Source organism: Trichomonas vaginalis, chromosome IV (assembly GCF_026262505.1).
Source record: "Trichomonas vaginalis G3 chromosome IV, whole genome shotgun sequence".
Lineage (NCBI taxonomy): Eukaryota > Parabasalia > Trichomonadida > Trichomonadidae > Trichomonas > Trichomonas vaginalis.
The window spans coordinates 37,638,058-37,651,810 of NC_067206.1; the positions used below are offsets into that span (position 1 = coordinate 37,638,058).

The following is a 13,753-nucleotide window of genomic DNA, read 5'->3' on the forward strand; positions in this document are numbered from 1 at the left end:
TAACTATTATAGTTAGATATTTGGAAACTATATATTTTTTTACAATTTTTTTTCACTTGACTTTGCGAAAATTTTTAATATTCGAGTTGATTTTTCTTCTATTTATTCGGCATCTTGACATAAGTCACCAAGTGGAAGCGGTTGCCGCCCCAATGTTCATCAAAGAGCAAAACATAAATATTAAGGAAAAATTATTCGGTAAAATTGATGTTGATTATTCATTATATGGAAATCAATTTACAAGCGTTCTTGGATTAGAATACGTCAAAAGTTCATTTACCGTTACCAGCTCTACTTTTGATCAATGTTATGCATTCGGAAGAAAAGTATCAGGCCCATGTGGCGGCGCAATTTTCTTATCAAGATCAATATGCGTTATTAAAGAAACAGATTTTACAAAAAACATAGCAGCAGATGGCGGTGCTGTTTGCTTAATACGTTCAAATGCATTTTTAGACGGAAAGAACGATCATAGTTCCAAATTTGAGTCAAATACTGCATATTCCTCCGGTGGTGCTATACTATTCGAAGGATATACTCCTAAAGATGAGAATTCGAAATCATTTACTAATAATTTTCAACTTTTTATTTATAAATACACTTTTACGAGTAATAAAGCCGATCAAACAGGAGGTGCAATCTCCATCGATCGTGATTCAGAAATTTACTTAGAAAATTTAATTCTCAGATACAACACAGCCGGTGACCAAGGCGGCGCTATATTCTGTTTAAATGCCAAACTAAGCGTTTTTAAGAGTGCCATCCAAGCAAATGCTGCAGGCGAAAATAACAGAACAGTAATTTCTAAAAATCAATCAAGAAGTGACACCAATAAATACTCTCTCAGATTTAGAGGACGCGGATGTGGTGGTATTGCATTCATTTCTATTGATGATCAGCGCCACTTTATTTCTCAAGAAAATTGTTTTTCATACAACAAAATGTTCAATGGCTTCATAAATACACTTGAATCTAGCAGTAAATACACTGATGAAAGAGGTAATGATTACATGCTTGAAGGCAATGCTTACTGGCAATCTTATAAAGATTACCTTCAAGATTCAGAAAAAGCTTATGCATTTATTGGCAATACAAGTCAATTTATAAAGCAGATTTATCAACCACTCAGTTACGATACTCAACCAAATGATGATAAATGCAAACAAAATAGTGTTAGCGAGAGTAAATTTTCTAATGTTCAAACTTTGTCTCTTTCAAATGCTCGAAAGTCTAATGAAGGTAATGATGAAATAACTTCTCAAGTTCCCCCTCCATCTCCATTTGTATATGCTGCTACTCCAATTACACGACTTCCCCAGAAAACAACATCATCACACACTTTTTATTCATCTTTTAATTCAAGCAGATGGACAATATCATTCACATATTCTGTTGCTGCAACATTCTTCAGAACACCATTTTCAACACCACATATGACACCATATTACACACCTGACACAACTTTCGAGCCAACTGCTATGACTCCATGTCCTTCATCAAATCCTCTCAATGAAGAAACAAAGACTACTATATACACTTTATCAGATCCTCGTACAGCATACTTAACTCTCACAGCTTTAGTTACAAATATTACAAGTACAATCACAACAATTTTCACAAATACTTTAACACTTTCAATGCCATACACAGAAAATACTTATAAATTAACAAATATTACCTCAATCACAACAATTGCTACAAATCTTGCTTCAAACGAGACTTATACACTCTATTATCCAACATTTACTAATACTGCTACTTATACAGACTTTTACAATAATCAAAAAGTCAATTCAACAATTAACTACTTGTCTTTTACGAATAGTGCGAGTAGCGTTTTATCTGCAACATTCGTTGAAACAAATAGATCATTAATTGAAATTCCAAGTAATTTTGGCATCTTCCCAATAATGGCTTACACTAATTCATCAACTACTACTGTTACATATACTATTAATAATGAAGATAGTTTAGTACTAACAAAAACTGACTATGCCATAATTCTGACTGCGATCAACGCATATGCTTCAGGAATATTTAGTTTGACGAATGGACAATCAACTACACTTACATCAACATTTATTAATTGTACAACAAGCACATTCACAATTGTGCAAATTCCGACAGTGATACCAACTATTCAACACTTCAGCTCAACAGATTTTTCCACTTTTGCAATTACTACAAGCAAATTAACATTAGTTCCAAATATTACAGTTACAACACTATCAGGAATAAGCTACATTTCAGGTTATACAAAAGCCTCAGAGAATACAATTACAGTTGTTTATTATCCATATGTTACACTTTACAGCACAATTACTACACTAGATGATTCACAAACAACATATACATATACAGCTGTTACAACTCTTACACAAACATATTCATCTATTAACCAAAATAGTGAATTCGTTTCTTATTATTCTTTGCAAACAACGTGGACAACAAATACACTCACATTTTCATATAGTATGACCAACACAATTACAGGTACAAATGTTTTCACGCTTACACAAACAGAATCTTCATATTTCTCTATCAATCCTACAGGCATAAGTTATACAGTTATATCTTCAACTCTTAAAGCAAATATACAAGATCTTCCCACAAATGTCACATTCAACAGTCCAGTGTTCACATGGACATTCACTTTTTATCTTCCAATAAATGGTATAAGCGATAGTGTATTTTACACTTTCACACAAGTTATATTAGGATCTGAAACTGTTTCAACAGTCTTACACGTTCCAGAGCTTTCATTTGATGGCGTTTTAACTTCTTATATTAATACTAATACTCTTGTAGGCTCAACAACAAACATTGATACTCTTACATACACAATCTCTTATTTCAGTGACTCATCAACACCATCTTCACTATCAATTGAAATACCGACTTTCATTACACTATTTACAACAAAAACTAATATCTCAATTTACACATTCGATGAAACTAATATTATAACACAGACGATAACGAATTATTATTCAACAGCATTCACTGAAGTAGTTTACACTGCAATCTACAGTACAACATCTATTTATAAGTCTACATACCATAATAACAATTTAACATTAATGGAGACAGAAACAATTGCAAAAATATTGACATCACTAACAACTAATATTAATATCTCGACAGTTATTGAATATACATTTAGTGGAACAACACAATATATGACACAATTAGAAACATTTACAATTGCAAATGACATAACTCTTACAACAACTTATTATAATAAAACATCGACAGCTACAATGATAAACGGTCCATCAATTAATTATGAATGGACAGCAGTTAATAAATTAAGTACAGTATTTGTTTACCCACTTTTAACGAAAACATTATTAAGTACTGCAACAGTTATTGATTATCCGATTTATACAATTAAAAACCAAAATGTAACTATTACTCATACAACAACAGCTACATATATATTGACAAATACAATGACGATTTTCAACACAACAACATATTTAATAGATGCTAAGGAAATTTCATATATTAATACATCAATTATAGAAGGAAAATTAATACCTACATACACTGAAACTGATGTTCTTACATACAATGTTTCATTAAACAATGCGAAAAGACTTATGGAAATTGATAATAAACAATTTTCTGGTGTTAAATTTACAATTCCTGCAACAAGTAATCCGCTTTTGGCTGAAAGAGAAACATTACTTCCAAATTACACATATACAGAAACTACTGTACATTCACCAGTTCCTAATAATTTAATTCTCAAGGCAAGTACAATTTATATTTATTCTTCTACAACAACAATTTTTAGTAGTACATATATAAACTATTCGGATACAGTCATATATACTTTTACAGAAATTCCAACTTATACAGATGCTTTCATATCTTTCAATCCGTCTAGTTATGCAAATCAAGGTGGTACTTCATATGTTACAAGTTATTCATTCAAGGATGTTACTATGAATACAAGTACAATTGTTTTTACAAGTATGAAAACAATGCTTGAAGTTAATTTACTTTCATACACAAAGACAAATTCAATTTTAACTGTTACATCAGGATCAGGACAGACATCAACTATTTCATGGTATGGTTCACAAGTTACAAAAGATAATGAATATATAACATACTCATTTACTGACATAACAACAAACTTTGTCACAATGAAGAATGATAATTTCACAATAGGACTTATTTTAACCACTTATATGCTTATGACAAATATTAAAGCTATCACAGACTCATTTGTTTTAGTTCCTAAAATAGTTTCAACAAATGTTTCATACACTTATGTAAATATATCCGGTGAAACTGTTGTTCCAATAATTATTTCAGACAATAATATTCCGCCAAGAACACCTGCAATTACACCAATGTTGACACCAACACCAAAACCTAAAATAGGTGATATGTGGGGAAGTACAAGTACAACTACTGCAGTTAAGAAAGTTACAAGTGTAACTGATTATAAATCATCGTATACAGTTGTATTACCAGGACAAAGTACAAAAATATCGACTATAACAATAGTTAATTCAAGTACATTCACAAATGTTAGTCAACAACAAACTGATACATATACAAAGACAGAAGTTCAATCTCTAACAGAATTTGAAGTTGTAAACACTGGTAGACAATTAATTGTAGCTACAGGAGCAACAATGGGATATAAAGATGTAAATACAAGTACATATGAATCAACACTAACGATTTCAATAATTAAAACAGCTGATACATATTTAATAATTAAAGATACAGATGTTCCAGCACCAATTGTTACAGACACAAATATTTCATCAATAACATTTGAATGGAAATCAGTCACAAATGCTAATACATCTATTCCTACATATACATCAGTTCCAACAAGTATCTACACAGTTATCACTTTACCAAATGAAGATGAAACAACAACATACACAAACACTTTTACTCAGTCAATTACAAATATATCGACACAATTAACAGAAGGAAACACTTTGTTACCAGTCAATATTTCAACAACAGCAAACACTTTGACTGAAACAAAGAAATTAGAAAATACTGTTGTTCTTAGTCTAAAACCAACACATTTCCCTTCACCAAGTAATTGGCCTAGTCCGACACCTCGTCCTCCAATTCCTTTGAGGACTCCAGAACCAACAATGACTCCTAAGCGTCCAAACACTGATCCAGGAACAGATACAAGACTTGAAATCACCAAATCATTGACAGACACAGAAACAGTAGCTTCAACAAAGTCAAAGACACTTATAAAAGCATTATTTGACTTAAGTGTAAATTCCAGTATTATTCAAATTCCTTACTTAACAGAGACAGATACAGATGTTCCGACATATACATCAACACAAACATACATTGATGTATTAACATACAAATCAGATGTTTCTGTAACACAATCAAAGACAATTATTGCAACATCAACACTTTCTAATACAACAATTTCTAAAGAAACACTTTCAGTTACAAATACAACAACAACCCATGAATCAACTAATAAAAATACAACAACATTTACTATTTCTTTAACTTACATTGTTACACAAACATATGTTTCAACAAATGTAGAAACAATGCTTTTGATTGCTCAAGAAGGTGTTACTAAGTCAAAGATGTCATCTGGAACTCTTATTCTTGTTTGTTCTTTAGTTATTGGTTCATCAAGCATTTTAGGAATTCTTGGAGTTACATTATATCGTAAGTCGCGTAAAACAAGTTCTTCTGGATTCGAAGATGAAGAATCAACTTCACTTAATGATACTAATTTATTTGGATCTGTAAGAATTGAGAATACTATTATTAAATTCGATGAAGATGATGAGAATCAAATGATTACTAAATTTGCTCCTGATTTTGATGATGATGATGGTGAACTGAGAACAATTCAAGATGCTAATGACGATGATGATATTTTCATGAATAAAGAATTTTAATATATTTTATTATTATTATATTTTAACGTAAATATATTTTCTATTTCTAAATAATGCTTTTTTTCCCTTCATAAATGATATATTTTAGTTGGGATAAGAGACCATAAGTTCGTCAACAATTCAAATTATATTTGTTTTATTATTTTATCATTTGTTCAAAGTAAAATCTAATTTCCACTTTTTGAGAAAAGTCATACAATTAATTATATGAGTTTCTCTGTTACCTATGCAGCTTACTCAAGCTCTAATTTTTTGACTCATTCTTGTGGATATTAGAAGCTTCTGAATGAATATCTCTGTATTTTATTTTTATGTGTCGGAAAATCTCAAAATTTTTATATATGTATGTATTCTTTATGATTTTTAAACAATGAAAAGATAGAGTATGATCAATGTATTCTATATTTAAGTTTATTCATAAAAATATCAACTCTATCATAGAGAAAAAGTATATTTAAGCGCAAAAAATTGAATAGTTGTAAACTCAGCGATCCCATAACTTTAAAAATGCGAACAACAATTTATTGATTAAAGATGAATGAATTTGATATGCAAATCATTAATATGATAAACTTATGCAATCATTTTTAAATTTTGATTTCATCGTTTTTCAAAAATGTATGTTTAAGAGTTTAAAATATGTTAGATACTCTTAACAGAATGGCAGTAAAGAAATGCTGAATTTGTTGTCTTCATTTTATCATTGAACTCCTTTTCCTTCATAAAGTCTCGCATTCAAATTTTTGATTTAGGTTCACTCAATATTGAGGCAGAAAAACGATAGAGAGACTTTACGTAGCAAAATGGGTTTAAGGGTACAAACATATTTGTTATTGTGGCATTTTAATAAATTGAATTCAATCTGAAAAATCTGAAATATTCGGATCGCAATTTCTGAAATTTAGCAAAAGCATAACTTATGAACAACGATTTCTATTTGTTGATAAAAAACTTTAAAACATTTTTTTTAGGATTTTGATTTCTCTTCTTTATCTTCGACAGCTTAATATTGATTACAAAAAAGACTTCGAAAGCGTGCCAACTTTTCTTTCTAATCAAAATGATGACATTGATGAAGGGCTTGAAAGAAAATTTAACGTTGATATCTCTATCCCCGAAAATTCATATTATATAAATACTGGTTTAGATTACTATTACTGCTCAGTTACGATTACAAAATCTACATTTTCACAATGCTTTGCATTTGGAAGAGAACTTTCCGGCCCTTGTGGGGGCGGCATCTACTTATTATATTCAATTTGCGTAATTAAGAATACGGGATTTTTAAATAATCAAGCAGCCGATGGCGGTGCAATATGCTTGATTCGATCAAGCGCATTTCTAGAGAGCGATGACTACACTTACAAATTTAGTGGTAATGTAGCATTCGCCTCAGGAGGCGCTATCTTATTTGAAGGACTCACTTCGGCCGAAGAGAGTACGATTAATAGTAATCACAGGTTTTACGTTTATAATTATTTATTTTCAGGCAATACTGCACATCAAACAGGTGGTGCTATTGCCATTGAACAAGAATCAGAAGTCTACTTTGAAGGAATACTTTGCAAATATAACCGCGCTGGAGACCAAGGTGGCGCTATATTTAGCAAAGATACGCCATTAAGTATTTATAGGAGTGGCATTTTAGCAAATCAAGCTGGCTTAGGTATCGTATCTGATTCTAATGCCAAACAGATCATCGACATGGAAAAAAATGTTGCTCTTAGATTCAGAGGTCGTGGTTGTGGTGGTATCGCCTTCATATCCACTGAAAAACAGCGCCAACTTATTACCCAACAAAACTGTTTTTATAGAAATAAGATGTACAACGGTTTGACGAAAACAATCGAATTTACTTCAGGTTCTGCTGCAGGCAATGACTACATGCTTGAAGATAAAGTTTACTGGCAATCATACCAAGATGCAGTTGAAAGTCCAACTACATGTTATGCATTTATTGGCAATTCTGATAATTTTACGAAACAGATTTACCAACAACTTGACTTCAATGCCAACCCAACACTTGCTAACGAAAAATTCTGTCCCACGAACGATCTTACAGAAAGCGATACTTCTGCCCTTACTACAACTGATCCTGCATTTGCCAGAGTATCTAATAATCCAGGCGCTCAGGCAACAAGTTCTGTCACCGATCCAACACCATTTATTTATGTTGCTACTCCAATCACACGCCTTCCTCAGAAAACAACATCATCATGGAAGACATATTCAACATCAAATGTTGATCTTTGGACAAAGAGATCCACATTCACTGTAGCTTCAACTTTCTTCAGAACACCATTCTCAACAGCTCATTCCACACCCCATTCAACGGCATTTCAGACAGCCTTTGACACACCTATTATAACAAGAACACCTCTTCCATCAGCACAGACTCCAAGTCCAACAGATAACCCACTTATCACAGATACTACAAATTATCTCACATACTCATATGTTAAACCTGCAACAAAATTCCTCACACTCGCTTCTACAACTACGAATATTACAAATACAATCACAACAGTTTTCACATATACTTCAACAGCTATCAGAACTTACAAGGATAACACTGTTAAAATTGTTTACGACAAATCTATCACAACAATCGCTACAAGTCTTGCTTCCCAATCAGATTATACACTTTACTATCCATCATTTACTCAAGAAAGTACAGTTACTTACACCTCATCTCGTGTCAGCGATTCAGACACATTTATTAGATATATGTCGTTAACTACTAATGCTGAAGGCATTTCTTCTATTACGTTTACCAATATTACTGACTCTACTATTGCACTCGGTCCAGACTTCAGTACTAATGAGGTTATTTATGTTTACAGTCTAATACAAAGTACAAACACAATTACGTTTACTAAAGATGGTGAAACCGCTGTTAAACTCACAATTACTAATAGTATTTACACTCTTATTGGTAGTTCAAGCTTTACTGCAAATCAATACTATACTATAACAGGCAGCGCCGGCGCATACTATGAGACACTTACATACACAGCCACAACTTATACAAATACCACATTTACAGCTATTGATATTCCTGTTGGAATAAATGTAGAACAGAAATACACTATCGCTAATATGAAAGAACAACCAACTAGTACAGAAAAATCAACATTGGTTCCTATTACAAAAATAACAACATTCTCAGGAATCAGTTACTTCTCAGGATATACAAAAGCTACAGAGGATACATACACAATCATTTATTATCCAGCAATTACAAACTATTACACAGTGATTGCATTAGCAAGTGATAAAACTACTTATACATACACAGCTGTTACGACATTTACTCAAACATTCTCATTTGTTACTGCTAACAGCTCATTTGTTTCATACATTTCAATTTACACAACTTGGAATTCTACAACAATTGCATATGAAAACAGAAAGAACAATACAATCACGGGTACAAATGTTTACAAACTTACTGATGTTGCTTCTGAATATTTCTCAATCACTCAGAACATCAATTATACAGTTATCAATTCAACTCTCACCACATCAACATCTAGTCTCCCAACTGCTGTTGAATTTGATAGTGCTGTGGTCACATGGACGTCTACTTTCTATCTTCCACTAGGAGGAAACAACCAAAACGTCTTTTACACATTTACACAAGTTGTGTTAGGAAAAACAGTTGTTTCAACAAGCCTTCACACTGCAAGCCTTTCATTTGCAGGTATTGCAACCTCATATAATACAAATACTCTTGTTCCATCATCCACGACAATTAAATCTCTCACATACACAATTTCTGAATATAGTTCCTCATCAACACCAGCTCCATTGGTATCCATTTCTACAAATCCTTTCGACAACATTCTTTACATGCAAACATTTGTTCCATCCCTTACATTCGCCAACACTACTACAGTTACACAGAAAATCACATTTCAATACTCAACATTATTTGCATCAGAATTTTTGAGTAATGTATGGATGACATCAAAGATCTTTAAGTCAACATTCTCAGATAACGGCCAATATGTATTTACCGAGAGAAATACAATCACTAAATCAATCATAAAACTCACAGGAAATGTTAATATTTCAACAGTAATTAATGCACCATTCCAAGGAAAGACAGAGTTCATTACTCCAAATGGTATAACATCAACAATTGTAAAGAATTACGCTGTATCAACATCAATGATCCATGCAGGCGCCATTACAATTAAATCTGGACCTTCAACTTCATTAACAACATACTTCACAGTATTATCAAGTACAGTAACTACTTACACACTTTCAACTTACAAACCATCAAATACATACACTATTGTTAAATTCCCAATTTCTGTATATGATAACAGAATTAAAGTTACTGATACATTAACAGCTACACAAACTTCGACACTCGTTGCAAGCACATTCACAACAACAGCTTATATTGTTGAACCTACGACACTATTCTATGTTTCGACATATGACATTCCTGATACTTCATATGCTACTTATACTCAGACTGATTCTACAGTTTACATTATATTCTCAACTAACTATGTATCAGTATCAACTACAATCATCCCTCCACCTGCAACAAAGAATGAACTCCTCGGTACGACAAAAATAAAGTCGGTGATTTTTGATCGTATATATACCAATGTCCACTTACCAAGTCCAACAGCACTTATTCTTTCTGAAAGCAAAATTTACCAATACTCAACACAAACAACAATTTACACTAGCACATACACTACAAACCCTCTCAATTCAACTGCATATATATACACTTTCACTGAAGTTACAACATACACTGGCACATTCACTAAGTTTGATCCTGCTCATGGAACTACAATTGTTACAAGTTATTCATTTTCAGATGAAAAAAAGGATACATATACAGAATATTCAGTTGATGTAGATGAATCGACTGAGATCAATGTAATTTCATATTCAGTCACAAATCAAATCTCCACAGTTACATCAGGATCATTACAAACAACAACATATTTTTGGTCATCAACACAAGTTAAAGAAAATAGCTCTTTCCCGATAATTACTTACTACCCATCAAACACTATATATGTCACACAAAATAATAAAACTTATTCTGGCACATGGACAGTTACACTTGTTCCCTCAACAACAAATACAACGGCAACAACAGATATTTTCACAATTGTTCCATCTGCAGCATTCACAGATCTCCCATACAATTTCACATTGACAACTCAAAATTCATTCATCTCTGTGATCACTGATCCTTCTTCTATTACAACATCATCAGTTGCTACACCAAAGCAATCTCTGATTCCTGGTGACACATGGATTACATCAGTATCTTATGTAATCGCAAAAACTTCCATTATTGTCACTCAATTTATTTCAAGCTTTGCTATTGTATTACCTGGAGAAAGTACAATAGTGTATAAAACAACTTACATCAAAAATTTAACAACTATTTATTCAATATTTGAGGATAATCCTCAAAGTTCAATAGAGTTAACAAATGTAACAGAGCTTGAAGAGTCAATCTATATCAACGATGGTAAAGACTTAGCAGTAATTTCTGGTGTCACCACAACATTTAATCAAACCGAAACAGTTACTTTAGCAGTTTCATATACTGAAATTTCCTTTAAATCAGCTGACACTTCATATACGATCACTTCAACATTAGTTCCATCACCTTATCCCGGTGAGACAAACATTAATTCAATATCATTTAGTTGGACATCAGTAACATCAACTAGTACATTTATTCCTACTTATACATCAGTTACATCAAGTATCTACACAGTTATCACTTTACCAAATAAAACTTCAATAACAACATATACAAACACTTTAGTTAAATCAATTACAAACATTTCAACACAATTAACAAATGGAAACACTATGTTACCACTCAATATTATATTAAAGGCAAACACATTGACTGAAGCAAAGGTTAATGGCGAAACATTTACTATTAATCTCATTCCTATTCCACCAACACCAGTTGAAACTCCAAGTCCAACACCAAGAAAACCAATTCCGTTGAGAACACCAGATCCAACAATGACTCCAAAACGACCAAATACTGATCCAGGAACAGATTCAAGACTTACTTTAACTAAATCATTGACAGACACAGAAACAATAACATACACACAATCATATACAAAAGCTGGAACATTTACAAAAATTATCGATAATGGTAAAGAATATAATGTTAGTTACTCAACTAATTCACTAACTTCAGTAACAACATATTCATCAACGAAGACAGATATTGATGTATTAACATACAAATCTGATGTTTCAGGTAAAGAATCAAGAACAATCACCGAAACACAAACACTTTCAAATACAACAATTGCTAAAGAAACACTTTCAATAACAAATACAACAACAATCCATCAATTAACTACTAAGAATACAACAACATTTACTATCTCTTTGACTTACATTGTTACACAAACATATGTTTCAACAAATGTAGAAACAATATTATTTATTGCAGATGAAGAATATGGAAAGTCAAAACTTAATTCAGGAACAATTATTCTTATTAGTTGTTTAGTTATTGCAGCCATTTTTATTTTGAGTATTATTGGTTTTACATTGTATCGAAAGTCTCATCAAGCAAGTTCTTCCGAGTTAAATGATGACTCAGATTCACTTCAAGAAACGAATTTGTTTGGAGCAGAAGGAAAAACTGAGTTAGCAATTCTTGACTTAAACGAAAGTGATGATCAAATGATTACAACAACTGGTCCTGATGACCCAGAAATGATTAGATCAGATGAAGATGATATTTTCATGAATGCAGAATTTTAATTTTAATTTTTTTTTTGTTCGTTAATTTATTATAAACGCGTATATTTATGAATAATATTTTTTTAGTTCTTCGGTAGGAAAAACCAATATTTAAATTTGATTAATTTAAAACAAAATGTTAATCGTCTTAAACTGAAATACTGGCAATTTTTTCAATAAATATCTAGTTTGGAGAATTAATGATTGGAATTTTTAAAAAATTCTAAATTTTACTTTCACTTATAGAAAATTTGCTCCAAATTGGATTTCTTGTTTAAGCAAATATTGAAAAATCTTGCTTCGATATAGAAAACACATGAAAAGTCAAAGAATATTCAAGACATTATTTTGTTTGGGGCAAATGAATTTGGGGGAAGAGGAAAGTATCATAAGACTTTTAATTCTTATTTGGTTAAGGAGAACACATGAAAAAAAAAAAGATTTCCCGAGTAGTATATGAGTGCGGGGTGTGTGACTTTTTTTGTAAACGTAAGAATTCATACAATATAGAACGATTTTGTATCATTTTTTTTAACATATGAAGTAAAAAATGTATGATTCTGACGGTTTTGATTCTTACGTTTTTGAATAAATCAAGATTTAAAAAATTTTCAAAATTGTAAGACATTTACACTCAACCCATACATAATGAAATAAATTTTTTTAAAAAAATTAACATTAATTTTAAAATAATTTATTTTTCATCTTTTATAAAAGAAGCTATATATAGATGATGTCAGATATTCCGCGATTAATTAAACATTGTTTAAATCCTGAATGGAATCAATGGAGTCATAATCAAAGACCTCATGAATGAAAAATAAACTTTAAAAATTAATGTCTCAGAATCAACATTGAACTTTAAGAAGCTAATGATTATTTGAATTTATGAAATCAATTATTTGATTCATTCTTTCTTCAATCTCTTCTATTCTTTTTGTTAAATCATCTATTTTCATTAATGAGGTGATTCTTGATTGAGGAATAGATTTCAAACTAACCACTCCTTTTATTTTTGAAATTTTGAATCCATCAACTTTAAACATTTTATTCAATTTACA

At 31.4% G+C, this 13,753-nt stretch overlaps 2 protein-coding genes across 2 annotated transcripts; both read left to right on the forward strand.

The window, feature by feature from the left end:
- Positions 1-152: 152 nt before the first annotated feature.
- On the forward strand, positions 153-5,924 carry TVAGG3_0239540 (lipid binding; the record flags this gene model as incomplete). The annotated part of the gene is made up of 1 exon (XM_001323450.1): positions 153-5,924. One exon carries the CDS (start codon positions 153-155, stop codon positions 5,922-5,924), a length of 5,772 nt encoding a protein of 1,923 aa, XP_001323485.1.
- Positions 5,925-7,628: 1,704 nt separating this feature from the next.
- TVAGG3_0239550 (uncharacterized protein) lies at positions 7,629-12,713 on the forward strand (the record flags this gene model as incomplete). The annotated part of the gene is made up of 1 exon (XM_001323449.1): positions 7,629-12,713. The coding sequence occupies one exon, from the start codon at positions 7,629-7,631 to the stop codon at positions 12,711-12,713; it is 5,085 nt and encodes a 1,694-aa protein (XP_001323484.1).
- Positions 12,714-13,753: the final 1,040 nt, after the last annotated feature.